This window comes from Rhyacophila brunnea, unplaced genomic scaffold (assembly GCF_057557595.1).
Source record: "Rhyacophila brunnea isolate RB1 unplaced genomic scaffold, BYU_Rbru_1.0 scaffold_20, whole genome shotgun sequence".
Taxonomy (NCBI): domain Eukaryota; kingdom Metazoa; phylum Arthropoda; class Insecta; order Trichoptera; family Rhyacophilidae; genus Rhyacophila; species Rhyacophila brunnea.
Window position 1 is genome coordinate 1,425,672 of NW_028232860.1, and position 24,072 is coordinate 1,449,743.

The window sequence follows — 24,072 nt, forward strand, 5'->3', positions numbered from 1 at the left end:
TTTGCCTTTTTTTATTAAAGTTTACAATGACAAGGGTTGCGATATGATAGAGTTCGTTAAAAGCCTTAAATGGAGATAGGCTGGACACATAGCTCGAAGAGACAATCGTTGGACAAATTTAGTCATACAGTGGTATCCGAGAGGTACAAAACGTCCGCAAGGTAGACCTAGAGGCCGCTAGATCGATGAAATGATAGAAGAAGAAGACCGAGAGAAGTGGAATCAGCTTGGAGAGGCCTTCATCCAACAGTGGATAGATTCAGGCTGATGATGACAATGACAATACAACAGGTATAGAATAATTTGTATGACTAGTCATGTCAACATCGTTGCAAGTTGCCCAACAACCTTCTTTGGGATAATGTTCAATAAATTACGTTTCATAATATGACAAAAAGATATCATAATTTGAAGTAGCTATCTCTTCACCAAATTGTATGTCACTCACAAAATCTTTTAATGATGATACTGTAGTTAGTACCCTTCAATAACCAAAGAACCTGTAACAGGCTCTGGCACACAGAACGCGATCTATCACGGCGGGCAGCGATCGTCATGGCGGTCAGCGATATAAGAATGTCACACAGGCTCTGATACCTTTGTATGGTCGATTTTGTACAACCGTATCGCTACCCGCTGCGACAGATCGGCCTGTGTGTAGCGGAATGATGCAATCTTGTGTATACAACTAGATCACGTTCTGTGAGCCATAGCCTTTAAGCCTCACTCGAAGAGTTATCAGAAAAGGCGATCTTGAAATGGACTCAATTTATGAATTCTAGTGTTTATTAATTATATTAAGTGTCATACAAATGTCCTCCCAATCATTTTGCAACCAAATATCTGTGATGGATAAAATATATTATAAATTTATATTTGTTATAATTTACTTATTGAATAAATCTGTGGGGTCCCGTTCGACATGTTCTGTGACTCTGAGGGGGCCGCCACATGGTCCGATTGACACGCTGATCTAAATCATTGTTTTCCAGCCGTCGATCCGAAGATATTTTCAGCAAATGCAAAAATAGTCAACAAATAACTATCTCTAAATTGTAAATCCCTTAAATTGTCATCCGAATTTAAAACTATATTACGTTCATGTGAGAAGACTTTCGGCAGTCAGTTATAAAAATGAAACAGCAACCGAATGGATGTAAATGCAGCACTTTATCGCAAAGAGACTAACGTCAGTTATAATATATGATTTGAAAACTAATGAATAGATAAAAAAAACAAAATACTATATAAATATAGTTTTTTATTTATTAACGTAAGTATAAAAAGGTTGGGAAACACTACAACACCTAAGCTTTAAGTACACTGGTAAACTTTACTCATGAAATATTGCATTATGTTACCGTATGAACGACACTTTAGTATCTTAGTGCCAAACCAAACAACCGAGCTAGCCCGTTTCTCGAAGGCAATAATGGGAGATGTAGATATGCCTCTCTCCCGCATGACAGACGAGTTAGTTGTTTGACTTTAGGCCCCGAATTATTTCATGGGGGACAGGCACCGATGAAGCAATTACGTAGGGCGTACACTGGGATTCCTCCAACATACGCCCACAATTTGGTGGAGGAATCCCATCGCAAACTATGTATGTCGTTAGAGGTTTGGTGTGCGCTGAATCCTACCTTTGGCTCACTATCATATTATCTACATCGATTGGCAAATGTAGTGTATAATAATGTAATTCTACATGATTTGGCCGTTGCCCAACCTTCTACACGAGCCGCTCCACATCTCTTGGCAAGTCTCAGTAGAAAACTCTTGATTTGGTTCATCATTCAGGACGGGACTGTTTCTTGGTGGCCAAACATGAGTTTTTCCAGGTCAATTCCTCACTGTACGATATGAGTAGCTTGATGTCAAAGTAGGCCAAACGCCATTTTTAACGAAATGTATGTTTTAATTGATTATTGTAGTGCAAAAAATCAACCAAAAGTATGAAAAACGGTAGTTTTCATGGAGATTTTTGAGTTTAAAGTTGGTATGTTATATGAAAAATGGACACTTTTCACACATGTTTGTAACCTGTAAAATTTTGTAAATGGCGTTTGGACTATTTTGATTACAAGCTACTCATATATCGTGTGACGAGATCAGAATAAAAATGAAAGAATCGTGAAGAACTGATTAAATATTTTTTTAATAACTCATAAGTGGAAACAATATGAAGTTACGTTGAATTTACATAATAAAGACAATATTATTAGCTAAGTAATGTTTTTGTTAACGATAATTTCATCAATGGTGGTGCTCCATAGCCTCCTTCCTCTTCGATTCTTCCAGGTTGCGAATATTTGCAGGTGAATTAGCTGGAAAACAATAAAATAATTGTTATTATATGTGGTAAGTAAAAAAGTCCAATAGGTACTCTCATGATAATATGTGTTATGATTATTTGAGGTAATTACTATTAAATTTGTTAATAAGAATAAATTCTCACAACATTTGCTAGGGTAGCACAACAGTGAAGTAAATCCACTGACTTCATATGTGGCGACAGCATAAAAAGACGCCTTGGTTCGAGTATACACAAGACATTCAGGATTTTGTTACTTTTTTTGCTGAGATATTTACCTATCCCCTCTTTGACCTAGCTGACTTGCATAACATTAATTTTATCTCCATTCAGTTTTTCATCTCATTATTTTGAATTTGCAACAATACGATTTGTTTGAGGGCGAAGCAAGAGTTAATGTTTACACATCAAAAAGGATAAAAGTTTAATATTTTATTATGATCAATAGAATAACACCATTTCCGCTACATGACAGGACAATATCTGGATCCTGGGGTAGGTATTAAAAAAACATCTTCAGTCAAGGCGATACACTAAATCACCTTATTTTAAATGTATATGATTTCGATTGAAATATGTTATCATTTTATAATATTGTTACCCTCAAAAGATTATTATAATATAGGTATGAGAAATTTCATTTTCGAAACGAACGATTGTATGCGTTGTTGTATTTCTATTACTGTATTATCTATTGACAGCCCCAAAAACAAAATGGCGGTTCGACTCATTTCTCGGAAGGCGAAGGTCAAGTGCAACTAACGCGAGCACGCAAATGAAATTTTACGTCGAGCAGAATCACTATATCCGTCTCGTTCTGTCGCATGCCAAAGTATACGAAAAGAAGATACGTATTTTAATGTTTATCAATGACCACCTATGTGCCGGGTCCTCTACATTTCTTAGTCTTTGACATGTTTCAACTTAAACATTGTCAGTACAGTCAGTAAAGTGGATTGAAGGGGGGGGGTTGTATCTTTTAAAGTACGCCAGGATGCTGCGGGTCACTGATATTAATAAATACCTTAAAAATATAAATTTAATAAAAAATTGTGTGTATTTGTAGAGGGGGGGGGTGTAAATTTACCGCACCGGGTGACACCAACCCTAGTTACGCCACTGCTCAGATGCGTTGATGATCCGCACACACAATAGAAAAATTTGAAAAAAAGAGGGAATGTTGGTTGTGTTTCGTTATTCATTAGGCCGCTTAAAATGATGTTTAGATATATTTGGATCTACGACACAGCTACCTATGATGATATGATGATCTCCGAGCCAAGCTGAAGAGAATCAGTGGATAACATCCTAATATAATTATTATGTTTGACCTAAGGTATTGCCCAACGCGGACTGATATGATTGATTTGTTCGTCGCATGGGATAAATAAATGGTATATTAGTTTCATAGGCTGTTTGTGATAATAACGTTATAAACTCACCAAGTTTGTTGATCGACATGAAGACTGGTAGGGAAAGGGCGATTCCAACGAAATAGTATTTCCACAGCCATTGGTTGGTGAGATGGAATTTCAAAGGGAACTGAGCAATCTTTGCCGAGTACGTGTACGGGTACTTCATTGGGCGAGAAGGGGTCTCAGACATGATTACTGTCGTACCTGAGAAAAAACGAAAAATGATAAAGGTTATATTTCATGTTACGTAAGGGGAGATAAATGTCAGTTGACGATATTTGGAAAGGCAAGTTAATTGAAAAAATACAGGTTGATTACACAATTTTCCTACAAGTTTAATTAACTTTGTTTAACGTTAGTTACCTTGGGCGACCGGGAATAAAAATGGAAAACTGACTGCTGAAACAGATTTCCAAAATTTAGGAAAATGGCTGAACGTCACAGTTCGTGCCAGTGTTGCCAAGTCAAAATTTTTAATTTCAGCAGTGTAGATTTCAGTAGATTTCAGTAGTTCGACAAAATACCAGTAGATTTCTGTTTTAGGAAAAAAATTTCGCCGCGGGCCGCAGGTTCCCAATTTTTCATAGTCGGCTTGTTTTTTTTAGGAAAAATATTTCGCCGCGGGCCGCAGGTTCCCTATTTTTCATGGTCGGCTCGTTTTTTTTAGGAGAAAAAATTTCGCCGCGGGCCGCAGATTCCCAAGTTTTCAAAAATGGATAGTTTTTTTCCCGGCTGGTGGGAATTTTGTGAAATGAAGAAATATCAGTAGATTCAGTATATTGCCAAAAATATCAGTAGATCTACTGAAATTTCAGTAGACATGGCAACGCTGGTTCGTGCTTCAGGTGTACCAAAATTAAATTGTAAAAACGTAAAAACGAGATTTATTAAAAGATGCTTTCATATACCGGCCTATCAAACTCTAAAGTAATTGCAGGTGATAAACAAACGAATAAAGTGGAGCGTTGACGCGGCATAAGCGTTGGACTATCACGCTGTGGGTCTCAGGTTCGAATCCTGGGTCTGGCAAGTACACACAGCGACGTCTCTAGACAAAATGCCGCCCCTAGGCAGCGCAAAAATGCCGCCCCATTTTTATACAGTATTTTTTATCACCCTTTCTTTCATGGCTCCAATATCTAAAAAATGTGTTGTATGTACATATACTTGAGTATACAAAATTTAATTTATAAATATTTTCCCCCCAAAAGTGGGAATTTTTTGACGTTGGTAATACAGTGGTTTCTTACATATAATTTGCTCTATCTTGATGAATTGAGGACAATCCATGTCGCTTTTTCTTCACAAAACCTGCACTAAACTGCAAATCTGCACGTGCCGTTTCTGGTCACCAAGGACGTCGAAAGGCAACGGAAGTAAACTAGACATCGCGACAAAAATACAGACTTGTATGTTTTTATGTTAATTAATACATTCTGTTTCCAACTAGTGAACTAAATTTTTAATTTAAGATATTTTCGTTATTACTAAATTTAGGTAGCTATTTCTATATGCCTATACCAAATTAATGAATCTCTTCATTTGCCGCCCTTCGAGTAACTGCCGCCCCCAAGCGACGCTCAATCTGCCTACCCCCACGGGACGTCACTGAGTACACATATTGTTTTTCAGTTTGTGTGTGAGTCAGGGTATGGACCTAATAGGTTGAGCAAGTGGCTGACATCCATTTCTCGTAAAAAAACAAAATCTGTTAATACAAAACCTCTACTCTGTGGAGGCCCATATGATCCTATTAGGATCGGACATGGTCAAAAAAAAAAAAAAAAAAGATGATAAAATTCAAATAATTGCATTTCGTAATGTTTTGATTTTAAATCTGTCAATTTGGTCTAGTTGTTTATTATTCAATATTACAAAGATGGTGACATATCATTAGATTATTCGCTATTGACTCTGAAGTCCCTTGAGATGTTGATCGTATTTTTAGGACCATTTACCTGGATCACCCAATGTTAAAACTCCAATTTTTTTGGGTGCGTTTGTTTGTGCATCGTTAGTGCACGTTTGTGCACGTTTGTGCACGTTTGTGCACGTTTTTTTTTTCGTTTGTGCACCTATAATAACCGAAAAATTCCAATTTCAAATTGGGTGTTCCAGCTAAACGTTGGGTCACCCAATGTTGAAATTTCAACTTTTTTTGAGTGCATTCGTTTGTGCATCGTTAGTGCACGTTTGTGCACGCGTTTATTTCGTTTGTGCACGCACATTAAGGAGGTTATTCGCATTTCAATTTGGGTGACCCAGCTAAATGCTGGATACTTGTGTCACTAAACTTATATTTTTTTCAAAATTTAAATTGTCAACACTAGTGCGTTGGTAGTAAACGTTAGTGCACGATTCTTTTTTGCCTTTTCACCTGTATTCAGCGCGCTATTTAATTTTTAAGTTTCTATGCAAAACCTGACTGCGTGGGTTTAAAAATATTTTTTTTAGTGAAATCTCTTATCGCATAGCTAATGCGCAATTATGCATACTTTTTTAATTTTTTTCTCATATAGTGCGTGAGTTATTCGATATGAAATATTTGATGAACGTTAAGTAGAACCATCCAACAAACTTTTTTAATTTTTTATTAGGTCATCAATTTGCCTATTATTGGCTTACGTTTGTGCATGTACTTTTTTTGATTTCGAGATTATATCTTGAGAGATATTATTTTTTTAAATTTAGTGACTTGATACTTGAACCAAAAAATTTACTTTAAAATTGTTTTGTTAGGTGCATACGATTACATATATTTTTTAAAACTTTTAACATGATTTTTCAATTTTTTATCTCTTATATTAAGCTATAAATTTGATTTTGAATGGCCGTTAAGTTTTAACATCAAACATTTTTTTTCCACATTTTTTAAATGCACACCTTTGAGTAATTTAATTACATGATTTTTCATGTATTTTGTATTGTTTTTCCATGTAAATTACGCGAAAAATTCTAATTTTTCCATTTTCACTAAGTACCCCGTCAAAATATCCCGAACAAAAACAACCGCATCCGTTTGGAAGATCCAGTCAAAAGAATCTCGCAAAATAGCCAAAACGGTGTATGCTCTCTAAATATTTCGGTTTATAATAGATTACTTAAAAATAAATATTTTGTATACACAAAAGTGTCAAAATTTTAAAAAAATCATTATTAAACTTAAAATTTGTCTTTTTATTTATGATTGTGAATGGATGAATGTTAGTTTCATAAGCAAAAACGCAGTAAATAATAATTATACTTACCTACTGTTTTTAACTTATGATCCGTAATAAAAAACAAATAAGTTATAATACAATAATTAGGTTGGTATGCATATTTTTGAAAAATGCAATGTATTTTTATGCAACGATATTTTCTTCAAAAGAAAATATTGGAATAACATTTCGTCAACTAAATGCGCGGAACTTGTAACTCCGTATTAACCAACTTCACAGAAGGAAGAAAAAACTGTTTTAAAATAAAACGGACTGGTTTAGGAAATTTGAACACTTTTAGTATTTTAATGTTATAAATGAGTAAATCTGGTCATTTTTACAAAATATTTATTAACATAGAATATAGAGGAGTTACATGTTTGCTTTTGTTTTTTTGAGATTTGAGCTGGGAGTTACAATGTTTGAATTAAAATAAACAGCACCAAGTTTTACAGTATCTATTGCTTGTCTACATTATGTTGGAAAATTCAATAAAATCGCATAAATAGGGGTAATAAGCATCACATAAATGAACAAAATAATATTTAATTCATTTTAATTTTCGAGTTAGCTTTGAAATGACAGATTATTATAAAATTAGTGATAATCAGCCACCATACTTATTTTCAAGAACTGAAGGTATTCTTAGTTATTTTATTTCATGCCTTTCTTGATATAGTTGAGGAAGGCTGCAAAGAATTTTGGTTGCATAATAGTACTTTAATTTATTCGTACAGGGACAAAGAGATTGGAGGGAGCTCTTGCTATTCTTCACCAAAACGCAGTTTGAAATTAATATTTCCATTTATTAGATTCATTATATTGCAGTGCTCGAATATAAGTCATTAGTTTTCCTCCTGGTCGTACCTATGGATTTTTAAAATCTAACACCAATATTTTTTTTATTAAAATGATGGCATAAATATGTAACATGGTATCTTCTTCTTCTTCCACGGTGCTACATCCCGGGGTGGGATTTAGCCTCCTCCACAACCGCTCTCCACTCACTCCGGTCTCTCGCCACACTTCTCCAGTTACCGGATCTTCCTATATGAAGCCAGTCAATTTCTACGGCGTCAGCCCATCTCTTTCTTGGACGGCCTCTGGGTCTCTTCCGTTGGGGTAGCCACTTCGTCATGATCCTTGGCGCTCTAACTTCAGGCATTCTCTCCACATGTCCCGCCCATCGTAGTCTTTGGAACTTACAGTGTCTTATGATTGTTTGCTGTTCAATCAGCTCTTCCAACTCGTGGTTCATTTTAATTCTGTAGTTCCCATTTTCCAACGTGGGTCCAAAGATTTTGCGGAGTATTTCGCTCGAAGACAGCTAATTTGTTTTCCTCGTTTTGAGTCAAGCACCAAGTCTCACAGCCATAAGTGACCACTGGCCTTATATTTTTTATAAATTAGAAGTTTACTTCTTCGGCCTAGAATTTTCGACCCCACCAGTCGCTTGCAGGCATGCCAGCATTTATTCCCGGAGATAAGGCGGATTTTTATCTCCTCTGCTGTCTTATTTTGGGTATTTAGGCTGGATCCGAGATACGTGAACTTGTCCACCCCTTCATATGCATGCTGTCCTACAGTGGCGGAGGGTGGAGGTAGGCTGTTAAGATCCGCCATAAATAGTGCACATTAACCTTTTTCAGTCAAATGTATATGTTTTTATTGAAATAAGACTACAATTTACAGATGGTATTGGTTGGATTTTAAAAATCAATTAAACCCTGTCTTAACCAAACCATAATAGTATTGGTATATTTTAGGCGATATGACAAAATTGTGCACATTTTTTCATTCTTACTTATTTGTTTTCGTTAGATTAAGAATACGTATGACACATATTATTGTTGGCTCATTTTTTTAATTCATCAAGCTATGCCTAAACCAAACTAAGTATATTAGATAAAAATTATTATTCTATCTATAAAATATCCAAATTTATGTATGATTTAATTGCATAATTTTAGATATTTTATAGATATATGAGTATTTTTTGATTATTATCTATTATGGCTTGGTTTTCGCAGGGTTTAATTGAATTTTAAAAACTAACCAACACCATCTGTAAAATGTAGTCTTATTTCAATGAAAACAAGTATGTATGACTGACAAAGTTAAGTGTGTAATATTTATGGCGGATCTTAACAGCCTACCTCCACCCTTCGCCACTGCTGTCCTATGACTATATTCTGCAGCGGTACCTGATCGCGTGTGCTGACAATATACTTAGTTTTTGACTGGTTTATTTCCAGCCCAGCGTTTTCTGCTTTTATTTTCATAGTGCCACCATGGTCGATCATCCTCTGTTTGGATCTGCTTGTAATTAGTATCCGTCAGTGTGGTCTTTATCTGACTTATTTTTTTTAGAGGAATTCCCAGTATTTTTAGGCTTTGCAGCATCTTATCCCTATTCACACTGGCGAAAGCTTGTTTAAAATCAATAAACAGGTGGTGGAGTGTCAGGTTGTATTCGTGCGCTTTCTCCATAGTTTGCCTCATGAGATGGATGTGATCTATGGTGGATCTATTTGGTCGGAAGCCGCATTGGTATTCTCCCAGGATTTCCTCACCATAGATCATTAACCTGCTATACAGTACAGATGAGAAAACTTTATAAGCTGTGTTTAGAATTGTGATCCCTCTGTAGTTATCGCAGATTGTTTTGTCTCCCTTTTTCAGAATAGGCACGATTATTATACCCATCTTCCATTCCTCAGGTAGAATTTCTTTTTCCCAAATATTGAGAATTATCTTGTGGATATTTGCTTCCAGTGTAGGGCCACCAGTCTTTATCAGCTCGGCTGTTATCCTGTCGGTTCCAGGTGCTTTATTGTTTTTCAGCGTTCTTAATGCTCTTCTTACTTCAGGCAGAGTAGGCTCATCAATAAATTCCTCAGCAGTGTGGTACAATACTTCTTCCGTTTCCTCATGACCATTATTATAAGCCTGATTTAAAAGTGTTGTGAAATAGCCTTTCCATCTTTCCATAATGTCCTTCTTTTTGATCAGCATTTGTCCTTCACTATCCTTACAGGAGTTTAATCAGGGTTGATAGTATTTAGTCTTGTAAAATTTTCTGGGATCATTGTTTCTTCTTTGACATTCCATGTCTTGAAGTATTCTCTTGAGCATCAATCGCTTTTTCTCTCGACAGAGCTTTGTTGCAGTTTTTCTCTTTTCTTTATAAGTTTCGTAATTTTGGCGAGTTTCCCTTTGTAGGCATTTCTTCCTTGCTTCATTTTTTTCAAACAGTGCTTGCCTGCAATCAGCATCAAACCATCCTGCATCTATTTTTGCTTTGTTTTCCCCCAGAATTTCTGTGGCACTCGTGATAACACAGTTTTTTGTATTTTCCCAGTCCACATTCACATCATCGGTTATTAAAGTCATTTTTAAGTTTGTTTCTATAGATTCCTGGTATTTATCCAAAATTTCTTCATCCCTCAATTTTTCAGCTCTCCATTTAGTTCTTCTCTGGCCTTCTTTTTTCAGTATTAAGGAGATTTTTTGTTTTAATTTTGCTCTCACCAGGAAGTGATCAGAATCGCAATTGGCTTCTCTGCAGACGCGCACATCCTCCACTGTTGTCGCTCTTCTTTTTGATATAAGAATGTGATCATTCTATTTGGTTGCATGTATTATTTCCAGGTATTTTCCAGGTTCCTTTGTGGATATTTTTATGTTTAAGCCATGTACTACTAATTAATAAATTATTTGCAGCCGCTAAAAAGCATAGACGTTCACCATTATCGATTGTCGTTTGATGCAAACTGTGCTGCCCAGCTACTTATTTAAATGCTTCATCTTTTTCAACTTTTGCATTGAAGTCTCCCAAGATAATTAGAGCATCATGTGGGAAGACTTTTTCGCAGGCTCTCTGCAGATCTTCATAGAATCTATCCTTAATTTCCTCGGTCGCATCATCAGTTGGGGCATAAACGTTGATGAACGTAATATTGAAAAGTGTACCTTTCAGTTTAAGTTTACATAATCTCTCACTAATTGGCTCAAATCCTAGTACTGCCCTGCGGATATCAGAGCTGATTAAGAACCCAGTTCCATAGCGACCCTGCGTACCTGCAGATCCACTGTAATACAAAGTGTAGTTTCTCTTGTTTATGAAACCTGCGCCCTCCCATCTTATTCCCTGCAATACAGTCACGCTCATTTTATACTTATGCAATTCAATTGCAACCTCCTCCATCTTGCCCGGCTGCAACATAGTGCGTACGTTCCATGTGCCACATTGTATATATAATCGTTTATCCTTAATTCTTTGCTTGGGTCGTTGGTTTATGGGGAGTCCGGGGTTCGTAATCAGGGTTTTTTTTACCGTGTTGGGTGATTAACCCTACGACGAACCCTCATCCTTTATCCGGGCTTGGGACCGGTCATAGCGTAGGTAGAGTCGTTCCCTATTACTATAGGCGGAGATTGTGACATGGTATGGCTTTGTTTTTCCAGGCTTCTTTAAACGCAGTTATATAATCAGCATGAACACGTTTTTTTTTATTTCTCAACCTCATTTCAATTACAGAGCGAATCGTTCAACCTCAATTTGAGTGTGGTCCTTCTCCTTTTTTTAATGTACATTGGTGATATTACGTGGCATTGCAATATTAATTTAATAAAGCATTGGTGAGTACTAAATTTTTTCCTGGTTTTTTTCCCTGCTCCATCACTATACAGAATAGCGGTTTTATAGTCGTCGTCGTCGTCGTCGTAGAAAGAGGCAGAAGAGGAAGAGTAAATTATTGACATATTATTACACTGGAAAGCTAATTTGCAGTAAGCCCACTTTCGACTTCAATCAAAACATTGCAAAGACCATCAATCGTTTTTGGTTGCAGAGAGTAAAATTATGAATGGCAAGTTTTGTTTTAAATTATGTGCTGGACACATTAGATTTTGGATATATCAAAACGCATTGTCTATTGTAAACACATATTTTTCAGTAATTTTGTCAGATTCCTTTTCCCTTCTGGCGTAGGTATTTTTTCTTTTCTTGCTAAACAAGGTATTTTAGTCCATCTAAATTATTTGTTTGACTGAAATAGTTTTCAATTCAGGTATTCAAATTTCTGACAGACTTCTATACTATGTTTAAAATGTTTATTTGTCCCTTAAAATGGTCGAAATCAGTGTTTCTAAACCTTTTTACAGCTGTGGATTACTGAAATTATTAGAAACGTTTTACGCACCGCTAACGTATAAGGAAAACATATTATATAATATATAATAACGTATGATAGCAGTTAATTTCGTCACGTAAAACCATTAATATATTTAAAGACAAAAACACAATGCTCAAATACTTACAGTTAATGCTGCTCTGGTCTTTTCATTTTCTGATGTTTTAAAATAACTCCACAATATTGAAACAAGTTATAATTTTTGGGGGTGTCTTCACAGCCTTTCTGGTGTTTATCATTTTGAAGTGTTTGTATTTTTCTTCACCAATAACTTTTTTTTAAAAATCACAGGGAATAATTTTGGTTCAAGTTTTTCTATATGAAAATGGAGACCAAGCTATACATATCAACAGACGACGTAATAAAATAATGACTGATACCTTATTTTATCAACCAAAAGTTGAAACGGCCAACTACTATGCTATGACCAATTCATAAATAAAAGCACCATATATCTATTTTTTTTTTTTTTTTTTTTTTCGACCATGTCCGATCCTGATAGGATCATATGGGCCTCCACAGAGTGGAGGTTTGTATTGACAGATTTTTGTTTTTTACGAGAAATGGATATATGTATTAATTAAATACATAGAAATAGGTATGTACCTACATATTATACATATTCGGCGTAAAAACCTCAAAAATGATAATCATGCACGACTATTGCCACTCGATTACTAATGGTAGGTAGGTACCTACCTATCATACATTTTTTTAACTTCAATGTGACCTGTATGGGCATTGGTTAATAATAATCGCTGGCAAGCTATATTATTTCGTCTAGGTATCTTATAGGTTCAAAATGCTTGGGTCACTTGGTACAATGAAAAAATGGCGTTGCGAAAACCTTTATAACATTTTGTAGTCTTGGGACATCTCTCAACAGCAGCCTCAAAATGATTGATTCCTTGCTATAATTAGAAGAGAGGCGATCTTCCTGTTTTTTTATCTTCACAGAATTATTAAACTCATTATTTCGTTCTTCCAGTCAGCTTTGAACGTAATATTAGATTGATTAAGGGCATTAAGGCGAGATATAGGTACCTAGGTACCTAACTTGCCGACAACACCGAGTTGAGTCTTTATTTTAATTGAGGCTTTTCAGCGATTAGGAATGCAGTATATGTATGAATAGAATAGTTACCTAAATTATAATAATACTTATATTATAAGTACCCACATATAATTTGATTTTTTACGGCGTATTGAAAACCTGTGTTATTAAAAATCTATAAACCTTATAGAGATAGGTACCTATCTTCTTCTTATTGTGCCATCCCCTAGCGGAGGTCGACCACCATCAAAGCGATCTTATCTTTGTCGTCTGCTACCCGGAACAGTTCGGTGGAGCTGCACTCGTACCAATCACGGAGGTTCTTAAGCCACGAAATGCGGCGCCGTCCTCTGCTACGCTTCCCATTGATCTTTCCTTGAATGACAAGTTGGGGAATGCTGTATATGTGTCCTCTCATAATGTGGTCGAGGTATTGTAGTTTCCTGGTTTTGATACTACGTAGAATTTCTCGGTCCTTCCCCATTCGATTGAGAACTTCAACATTTGTCACCCGGTCAGTCCAAGGAATTTTGAGGATGCGTCCATACAGCCACATCTCGAAAGCTTTAAGTCTCCGTGACATCTCTTGGTTTAGCGTCCATACTTCCATGCCATAGAAAAGAATTGAGAGCACATAACAACGTACCATACGCAGTCTCAGACCTAGGTTAAGATCTCGATTGCTAAGGAGGCGTCTCATTTTGAGAAAGGCGCTCCTTGCGATCTCAATTGTAGTTTTTATTTCCTGAGACTGGTCCCATTTCTCATTGACCCATAATATCGTTGTTAGGCAAAAAATACAGCAAATCATTAATAATTAATAATTATTATGCTGTGTTATAATATGAATCATTATTTTTTACTGTTTATGTGTTAGCAGATCTAAAAAACTATAACGAAGTGATCGTATACTATTTTAAACCTTTAACTTCCAAGTCGTATTTCTGATATAAATTTTATAAGCCCCACATGCCTATACGCTGAAATGATTCATTATTTTTCTATGTTACTTAGAGAAGCTTCATACATCGATTGGCGTAGGTCGTAGCGTATCGTTATACCGTACAATAGACAAAGGGTTAAGTTGACGATTATTCGTTATAAGAAAATATAATATATTATGAATTTTGCAGCAATGTGAAAATAGATTACGGCAAAGCAATAATTCCTTACGGGGCTTCCCAAGTTTTCTAATGCAGCTCGAAGACGGTGAATTCCCATAACACGGGTAAGTACAGCGCAATTATTTTTTACTCTAGTAGGCTTAAAATGTAATGACGTCATTCTTTAGTTCCTCGTACCTACTGCAGGTGCCTGGTCATGCGACTTCGAAACATTTTGATTTTTGATAATAGTGTAAAGATAAACCATCACTTATTTTATAATAATGTAGTGTTTTGAATGTATAGTTTCGTTATAATTATATTATTACATTGAACTAGCTAAAGTTTTGTGATGTGATTTTACTTCATTTTATGACATGTGATTAACGTAACCAATTTCGTTTGCCTAATCTAAAATGTTTTTAGGTGATCGAAGTTGGATCCTGAACAATTATTACCTACCGCATGAGATGAAAAAAAATACTCAGTATTCTTCGCCTAGAGAGATCCCACTTATCATCTGGGTCAATGTCAATGTTGGCGTAAGTAGTAAGTACTTATAAGATTTTACGCATGGAATGTAATGAAGTTAGAATGTCACCATCAATTTCCTAGGGTAAACAGTCTATTGTAGAAAAAAAAACTATCAATTATAATCTGGATGGCGAACCCTTTTGAGTAGGTTTATTAATATTTTACTAAATAACTAAATGAATACTTCAATAATAATCAATTTTTATGGGTAATGATTACTCTCTGGTGTTTGCTTTTCTCCATCGCCAACCACCACGTCTCGACACACATAGTCGAGCGTATACCATGGTGTACCGAACGTTGGGCGTTTTTCATAGCTGTGCTAAGAGTGACACCTGTAGAATCTTCCCGATATCTCGATTGGCGTGCAAGAATGCATGATTTCTAGTCCAATTTAATCTATTATGGTCATGCCTCAATGAAAAAAGACCTTGCTCATCATATGACGTTTCAAACTTTTTGAAAGAAATAGTGCCCCATAGAAACCAAGTTACAATAACCGAGCGGGTATTAAAACTTACTCATTTGTATACATTGATATAAGTACCATGATAATACACCGTTTCATACAAAATCACAATATTAAAGTGGGCAAGTTTTGCAGAATAGGTCAAAGACATCTTTCAAAAATCTCGAATAATCCTTTTTTTGCAATGTGGGTAAAGTTAATATTTAACTACTTGCTACAATATAATATAATATATATACATTAGCGTTTTGGAAAGAAATGTTGTACAACAATAACCCTTATTGCGATGTAGGCAGGATTAATTTTTCAACCACATTTATCCACATTTTTATGTCCAGAGAGATTTGAATGAATGGATGGGACCTGTCTAGGGATTCCAATCCCGGGATCCCAAATCCCGGGATCCCGGGATCCCGAGCTATTTTCGATACCTATGAATCCCGGGATTGATAAACATAATCCCGGGATTTAAGGATTGATTTTTTTATCAATTTTTATGGAAAATAAAAGAAAAGCGAAAATAAAACAGAAAAAATACTTTTAATAAAAAATAACTACATTAGAAATAAACTGAGTTTGAATGAAATTTTGATTTATACCCATGTGTAGGTTACCGGTTCATTTTATTTTTTCACATGAATTATTAAAAATGAGAAAGATTGAAAAAAACAATACTTCGCACTTTTAACAAATTAATTCCACCATGATATCATACGTTTTACTGTAGTTTCATATTTGGCTGACTAATTAGATTTATGATGCGGAAAGGCCATAAGTACGCCATGATTATTTGCTTTAATATTTTAAATCTCGCTAATCCATTCATTATGTCTTTACTATCAGAAACAGCAATCTCTTATTAAATTCACATTTTTATTTATATTACAATTTTATTTACTCCATTAAACTTGTGTATTTCCAAGATTGAACGTATACAATATTAACAATAAATGTCTTAAATAGTATAAATTATACTAGATTTATTTTTGACCGATTTTATCAATGTTATTTGTAAATATAAAAATTTTATATTAACAACGGAAAAAAATACCAATCCCGGGACCAGTCCCGGGATCCCGGGATTGTCAAATTGTAATCCCGAAATCCCGGGATCAGAATTTTGGCTCGGGATTGGATTCCCTAGACCTGTCGGATCTTGATTTCTATTAGCATCGTTTGCGAGGGTCCTTTCAATTTTTCAAATTGCGTATTCTCATATAAATGTTTGTATTCTATACAGGTGCCGTACGTAAACAAAAAGAACTGATGACTTCATTAAAATCTTGGATGCGGGCCGCACCGCGGAGAAAGATCAGATGCGGTGCCTGGACATGCTCGCCACATACTGCGTGCAGGAAGCTAACCATGAAAAGAATATAAACATGAAACGGGATCTGTTCACCAAAGCCACAAACCTATACACCACTGCCGACAAAATCATCATGTATGATCATGTAAGACGATACCTACCCACTTTCATTACCTATTTTATTCAACCTAGTCAAATTTTGTTCAAATTTCTTTATATATAATAATATGAAGTGAACTTTACAATTTACAAGTTCAATCCATTCACAACATGACATGGAAAAACAAAATGAAAACAACTGATTTTTCATTATACAACACCCGAATTTACTTTACCGGCGAAAATGCTGTACATCTGTATTTTTTTTTTTGCAGAATCTTTTGGGCCGAGCATACTTGTGCTTGTTGGAGGGTGATAAAGTGGTGGACGGTGGATGCGCAATTCAATTTTGTGGTGAATCAATCTTCCAACAACATCCCCTCGCTGTTCTGGAAAGTGTGCATCGCTTTCAATAAAAAAGACTACCGCAGCGCTCTTGGCTTCTACAGGGAAACTCTGAGAACCAACCCCAACCGCCTGGCTGTTCTCCGTCTCCGTTTTGGCATGGGCCATTGCTTTATGAAGCTAAATAATCAGGATAAAGCAAGGTTTGGGATACTTACATTGTTTTAAATATTTTTCACAGCAAACGTCAATCTGTGAAATGAGAATATACTCATCTCTCATTTAAAATAGTTCAATATATTAGTTTAAATATTCAGTTAAAATGAATATCTAGAATTTTTCAAAATTGAGTTTGCATATTTCATCAAAGATCCATTAATTCTCATGTTTTTTTAAGTTTTGTTGATTTACGGATGAATGCCATGTGCCAAGTGCAATTTTGCATTATCTATCTTATATTCAAATTCTAAATAGTCATGACTCATGACTCTGGATCCAATTGGTAATGCAAGTGGCTAAACATCCATTTCTCATAAAAAAAATATTTTATATTTAAAATATTTTTTCCAATGAAAAACCATTATAGTGTAACAATAATTTAACCCTGATCATCCACAGATACGATTTCTAGTGCGCATGAATTACACAACTGATAAACATTCTACGAATAATGTTTGCTTTATAATAATTATTGACCTAAGAATAAGGTAGTATTATTTTGAAATACGCCATTTCTATTGGCATTTCCCAGTGGCTAAGCCACAACATAAGACCGTAGCCATAACCATAATCTAACCCAGGGGAGGGCAAACTGCGGCCCGCGGGCCGCATGTGGCCCGCCGGGTATTTTTTTGCGGCCCGCCATCATTAATTGTACTTCTGATTACGAATAACTTTTTTTATATTTTTTTAAAAAATATTGACAATAGATGAAAAATTTGTTATTTCGTAAATGTATTATCTCAGTACGTCTTCCTTGCGTCTCGTCTCACATTATGTAACCACTATTTTCTACGTTGAACATCGATTTCAATAGATATTGATAGTGTACCGACAAAGCTATAACTTGAGATTATTGATCTGCAGTGTGACACTGATTTAAGAGAATTGCATCGTCGTGAAGAAATCTCCAAATTTTACAATGCCCTTAATTCAGACAAATTCGACCAACTTAAAGATTATGCAAGAAAAATGTTCGTTATTTTTGGATCAATTTATAATGTGAACAAATATTTTCGATCATGAACCTCAATAAAAATTCTATACGATCAAATATCGCCGATGCCCATTTAAAAGCAGTTTTAAGAATATCAACTACAAAATTAACACCTTAATTTAAAAAAATAAACAACAGTCTCATTCTTCTCATTATTTTTTTTTTTGAAATGTTTAGTTTTCGTGATAATAAATAGTGTATATCTAAAAATGGTATTTTACTTGCGGCCCGCCGGTCATTTTGAATTCTTGAATTTGGCCCTCCATGCAAAAAGTTTGCCCTCCCCTGATCTAACCTAACCGAAAAAAATATTTTTTTAAATCGGTACATGTTCAAACACGGGCATTACCATGATCTTACTCCCTACTTCATTTATCATTTGTCAATTTATGGCTACGGCCGTATGTTGTAGCTTAACCACTGGGAAATGCCAATAAATATGGCGTATTTCAAAAAATAGTACCTTATTCTTAGGTCAATAATTATTATAAAGCAAACATTATTCGTAGAATGTTTATCACATTTGAATGGTCAAAGACATAGCTTATAATTAAATTCTTTAGAATTATCTTCAAATGTGTTAATCGTGCCAATTTTTTAATAATAAAATGCCTAATTTTTGTTAAATTTGGGATCACAAAGATTATTAAATATAATTTTTTATCGTAAATATGTCACTATATAATGTTAACATTAATTTTACTAATGGTTTTGTAAATGCGTTTAAAAAATAATGAATCTAAAAAAATATAAATACCACTGCACATGGATGTACCGAAATATGACTATATTCTAAAACATTAGAGCGAAAAGTTTAAAAAAATACTATTTTATGTAATAAAAATACTTTATGCAGTCATCAAATGTTTAAAATAAATATAAAGGGTAATAAGGCTTCAAAATTATATAAATAGATTATCTAAAACGTTTAAGGAATGTCCAGGATTATGCTCTGAATATACCTAATAGGTTGAGCAAATGGCTGACATCCATTTCTCCTAAAAAACAAAATCTGTCAATACAAACCTCTACTCTGTGGAGGCCCATATGATCCTATTAGGATCGGACATGGTCGAAAGAAAAAAGAAAAAGAATACCATAAAAGCTCCATTTTTACCTACGCTGAGCATGTGGGCCGTTAAGTCTGTAAAGAAAACATGAAGAAATTATATGAACCTATAATTATGTCTGATTAATAAAATTACATACTTAATGTAAATATTATGATATAAATTTCATATATCACATGAGTATGAAATGAAATTTATGACGAAAAGAATAAAATCCTTTCTACATAAATTTTAAAAAGATCTCATTGCTCCATCTATCTAGTAATCATAATAGTAATTCAAGAACCTTGTCTATCCGCTTAATTCAGCAGGGTGAAAATTTTTCTCAGTTCAGTTCATTCAGTTGTCTTGTAATTTGTTTTCAGGGTTACAATCCAAGTCCAATAATAACACAGAGAATCGGGGGTTGTGTGCGGAGAACTGTTACTAACTTGCACGAGAAACCGCGACCAGGCTACGCAGTTTGCACTTTCTGCATTTGTCCTGCCGCACTTTGGCCTCGAGCAGATGTATATCATTTTATCGAGGGGATTCAGAGAATGTATGTATATTTTATATCATATTTGTACAGGCGTACAGTTAAAATTATATTTTTTACTGGCCCTACAATCCGATGTGGATCTCGGCTGCTTCATGAAGAGGTCTCATAACAGATATTTTTTACAAGAAATATATGATCGTTTGCTCAACCTATTGGGTCCACAGCTTAACAGTTGATATTCCTAAATAATACACGTGATTTAAGAATGTAATAGTCTTCATTGAAAATATTTAACTTGGAACAGCCTCAGTAAAATACCCATTCGAAAAATCTTGCATCTTCTCAAGCTGACTCAGCTGGCATGCGATAAATCTAGGGTTGATTCCCATGTCATGTTCTAACATTTTTATCAATTAGGTTTGTTTCTGAACCTGTTTCGAGTTATGTATGGAAGATTGATGAATGTTTCATTGTTAAATCTTGTGTAACATCTTGAAGAATCTATAATTTAATTTAAACTATTAAAAAGTACTAGTATGTCAGTACGAAAATTCGAAGAGATCCTTATGCTATCTATGAATCAAAATTTGTATATAATAGAATATGACCTGGTATTCACCACTTAAGAAAATTGCTTTACAATAATTGTTTTGTTCACCCATACGCACTTGCGGCAGGCCGCTGCGGCTAGCCGGCATACAAAAAACGATATGCGGCTAGCCGCGATGCGGCCTGCCGCAAGTGCGTATGGGCACTAAGCTTTTTATCAAGTCATCATCATCAGCCGGGGTCGATCTACAGTTGGATGAAGGCCTCCCTTAGCTTCCTCCATTTTTCTCGGTCCATAATTATTTACTGCCACATACATCCTTCTTCTTGGTCGTTCACTCATGGCTGAGGATCGTGACCACTTTTTAATTTTGCCATCCAACTTTATTGCTGAGTTTTTTCTTATTTTTTTATCAAGTATGAGGACTGAAATTTATGTTCTAGTCTATGTTATTATAATGTTGTAATTATTATTGTTAATACTGTATGGTGGGCGAATTTAAATAATTCATGCAAATCCAATGTATAAATATATTAAGTTGTTTTATTGTATTCAACAATTATTCCTTCACTGGGCCTCCCAATGTTTCAAAAATGTCATAAAGGCTCAACCAAACAACTACGAGATAATAAAAATTCTTGGATCACTATACGCTAAATCTACCTTTCAATCTTAACGAGATGTAGCTCGTGCACATCTCAAGAAAGTCACTGATCAATTCCCAGATGACATCGAAGCTTGGATTTAATTAGAGCAGTCTGATTTGCAGTTATATCATCCCATTTTTTATTAATATACAAGACATAAACTTTCATTTTTAAAGATATAATAATTATGTATAACCGTCTTAGTCATTTTGTCATCTGTCTTTGTTTCATCGTTGATACTAGATAGATCAATATACACTTCAGAGAAGAGGTGTTTATTATCTGCATTGTGAAACTTGTAAAACAGTTTAGAGATTCACACAATTCACCAAGCACATCTTTATAGCGAGCAGCAGCCATATTGTAGATCCAATTCAACAATCAATGAAATGTAAAAACAATAAATTGTTGACTACGTAGTATACGTTTATACAGCAAATACTTTAAGTAATATTCTGATTATTTCTGTACATGTTTGCTTAATCTTATCAATGCTTTTTTGTTTGCAGTATGAGAATTGTTTGAACAAATTCCACGCTCACCATAATGTGGATGGTTTGATTTACATGGCCCGAGCTGTGTCGTATGCGAATCGACTCCAGGAAGCCAATATAGCTTTGCTACGAGCCAGACGAGTTGGGCCTTGTAACGGCTCTCTACTCTACACCATGGTGCTCATCCTGAGAAGAATGTCCGCCCACGTTTTGATTGGTCACAGAAGTTTATTACTTTCAATACTTACCTGTGTAACTACCTACCCACAGAAAATTGATTAATTTTTGTATCATAAATTTCATGATTTTTCCTTTATAATATTGATGATTTATTGTAATATATTTAGACCAAGCAAAGAAATTACACGTTACACCTCCTTACATTTTTAAGTTTAAGTCGACCACCAAGTTAAGTACCTCTTGGATTGATGATTGTTAATAGAAAGGTAGTTTAAAGTATTTTAATAAATAATTGATGTTTTATGATAAATGTTGAATTTCATTTTTTCACCCTTTCCTTTGCTCAGCTGTTATAAAATATTATTATATTCGCAGAGAGCATAATATTCATAGACTATAGATACATCTAGACGCCACCCGTTGCATTGCTAAATGAAGCTGCGTGCCATGCGTTTGGTTTGTGGGCGAGCGAACGCATTCGTCTACAAATGTTCGAGACTATAGACCATTTCGGTAGTGCTCGCACTAGACGCTTAGAATTAAAATATAATTTTCTATAATAATATACAAATAAATAATCACGAACATATATCAACTTACCTATGAAGCGTAATACCATCTTTTTGATGATCAGTACGGCTACCATATTTTAATACAACACATAAAACCATCTTTCCTGCTTAAATAACTAAAAATATTTACCAATGACTATGTTTAACACAAAAAATAGCAATTTAGCAACACGAGCTACGACGCTACGTGAAGCGATTTACCACAATTTGTCGGCGATACTTTTGGAAACTAACTCAAACATATGTAGACCTTTTATCTTACTCTAGCGCGTGTCGCAGAGATTATAAGGGTGTCGAATACTTTCCCACTCGCACTCATGCATCGTTTTTGTTCAGGCCTTGATAATATTACTAATTGCACTTTTGGAGGAGTCCACACTGCTCTAAAGGGATCTTATAGAATATACTATATCACAATATTTGTGAAGGTGACATTCTTTATGAACATAAAACACAATTTTAAAACATATCTGCTCGATTAATGGAACCGCTGGAAGCTGAGTCCTATTGTATTCTTACCAAGCCGCAAAGGTCGATAATACTAGCATAATTTGTAAAAAGCTTCAGTCACATTACGGCTAGTTATGCCGTAATTGGATATAATACTGGTGACTAAATTGGTAAAGTGCATCGGCCAGAATTCAATGTATACAGGTTCGAATTCTGTCAGGTGTCATATTTTTTTAAGTACCAATGTTTCTGAGGTGTTTTCAAACAGTGCAAGTAGGTAGGTATATTGTTCTTGTCGGTTTATAGGAAGCCAGCGGCAAACAAATTTTGAAAATAGCTGATATACCTACTGGATTATTTGTTAGGTTAGGTTTTCATTTTTGTATTCATGAATTTTGCCAAAATCAGCAATAAAAATTGGCGCGGTTCCCGCCTGGCTTTCTGTAAACTGACTTGCACCGGTATGTAAATCAGTGCCCCGCAACCTTTTCTCCACGACACACCACAGGTCTTCACAGAAGACAGTGACACACCGCATGTTAAACAATTTATACACCAAAACATGGACCCCACATCCTGAAGAGGGACCCCAGACAAGGATATTTGCCCCCCCTACCTATCGCTAAGGTTAAAGACAGTGTGATACTCTAAAATAGAGTTTTTAAAATGGTGTTTGAGGTAAAATTAATGGTATTGAATGTTTGTATTTATTGATACATCCACTTGAATTATGGTTAGTTGTCTGGTTAAGAATATTTGTTTGTCGAATATTGACACAATAATAATAAATAATTATTGTAACTTACAATCAAATGTTTTAAATTATTAATACCAGCGTAGTAAAATAGCGCTGCAGTCAATTATTTTTAATATGTGAGCAAATTTGTAATTTGTGTTTATCTTACTCCTTGTCGGAAATCCAAGAATATTCTTTTTTAACCGAAATCCAGAAAATAGCCAATGGAACATCTGCAAAATTTAGTTTTTAGAGTCCCATCGTTTCTCAATTCAACTTCAACGAAAGCGCTTCTATAGAATTTTGGGCATTGGTTGCGAAAGGGTTTCGAATCCAGTCGTATTGATTGTATGAATGTAATGATGAAATTTCTTTTGCTGCAAAGTTAATTGTTTTTGAGACGGATCCAAAATTAATTGCTTGTTTTTAATGGTGGTCTGGTAGGTCCTTTGATACATTTGTAGAGATCCTTGTCTTAACTCCTAGTTTATCAGAGCACGTCAATATATTATTTTCATTCTGACTTTGCATTGTTTTATTAAGTTCATGCAGGTGCTAAAATATATTACCGAACATATATTTTTATATGTACGCAAATTTGGTTATTAAGTAATTATCGTATAATATACAAAATTAATT

At 34.9% G+C, this 24,072-nt stretch overlaps 2 protein-coding genes and 1 long non-coding RNA gene across 3 annotated transcripts; 2 read left to right on the forward strand and 1 right to left on the reverse strand.

The window, feature by feature from the left end:
• Positions 1-2,139: 2,139 nt before the first annotated feature.
• roh (reduction of Rh1) lies at positions 2,140-4,180 on the reverse strand. The gene is made up of 3 exons (XM_085947923.1): positions 4,093-4,180; positions 3,757-3,933; positions 2,140-2,327 (listed from the first exon to the last, which is right to left on the reverse strand). The coding sequence occupies exons 2-3, from the start codon at positions 3,917-3,919 to the stop codon at positions 2,257-2,259; spliced, it is 234 nt and encodes a 77-aa protein (XP_085804049.1). The 5' UTR covers positions 3,920-3,933; positions 4,093-4,180; the 3' UTR covers positions 2,140-2,256.
• A 10,130-nt stretch (positions 4,181-14,310) lies between these two features.
• LOC147071054 (uncharacterized) lies at positions 14,311-16,574 on the forward strand. Its single transcript, XR_015070789.1, has 3 exons — positions 14,311-14,406; positions 14,708-14,830; positions 16,525-16,574. It is a non-coding gene; the product is annotated as an uncharacterized LOC147071054 (long non-coding RNA).
• Positions 16,575-16,595: 21 nt separating this feature from the next.
• On the forward strand, positions 16,596-17,117 carry LOC147071055 (RNA polymerase-associated protein CTR9 homolog). The gene is made up of 2 exons (XM_085948141.1): positions 16,596-16,738; positions 16,968-17,117. The coding sequence occupies exons 1-2, from the start codon at positions 16,601-16,603 to the stop codon at positions 17,106-17,108; spliced, it is 279 nt and encodes a 92-aa protein (XP_085804267.1). The 5' UTR covers positions 16,596-16,600; the 3' UTR covers positions 17,109-17,117.
• The last annotated feature ends 6,955 nt before the right edge of the window (positions 17,118-24,072 follow it).

Coding starts and splice junctions, on each gene's coding strand:
- roh (XM_085947923.1), bottom strand. CDS start 3,919: ATGTCTGAGACCCCTTCTCGCCCAATGAAGTACCCGTACACGTACTCG. Junction 2,328..3,756: donor CATGTCGATCAACAAACTTG/GTGAGTTTATAA, acceptor ATTGTTTTCCAG/CTAATTCACCTGCAAATATT.
- LOC147071055 (XM_085948141.1), top strand. CDS start 16,601: ATGCGGTGCCTGGACATGCTCGCCACATACTGCGTGCAGGAAGCTAAC. Junction 16,739..16,967: donor AAATCATCATGTATGATCAT/GTAAGACGATAC, acceptor TTTTTTTTGCAG/AATCTTTTGGGCCGAGCATA.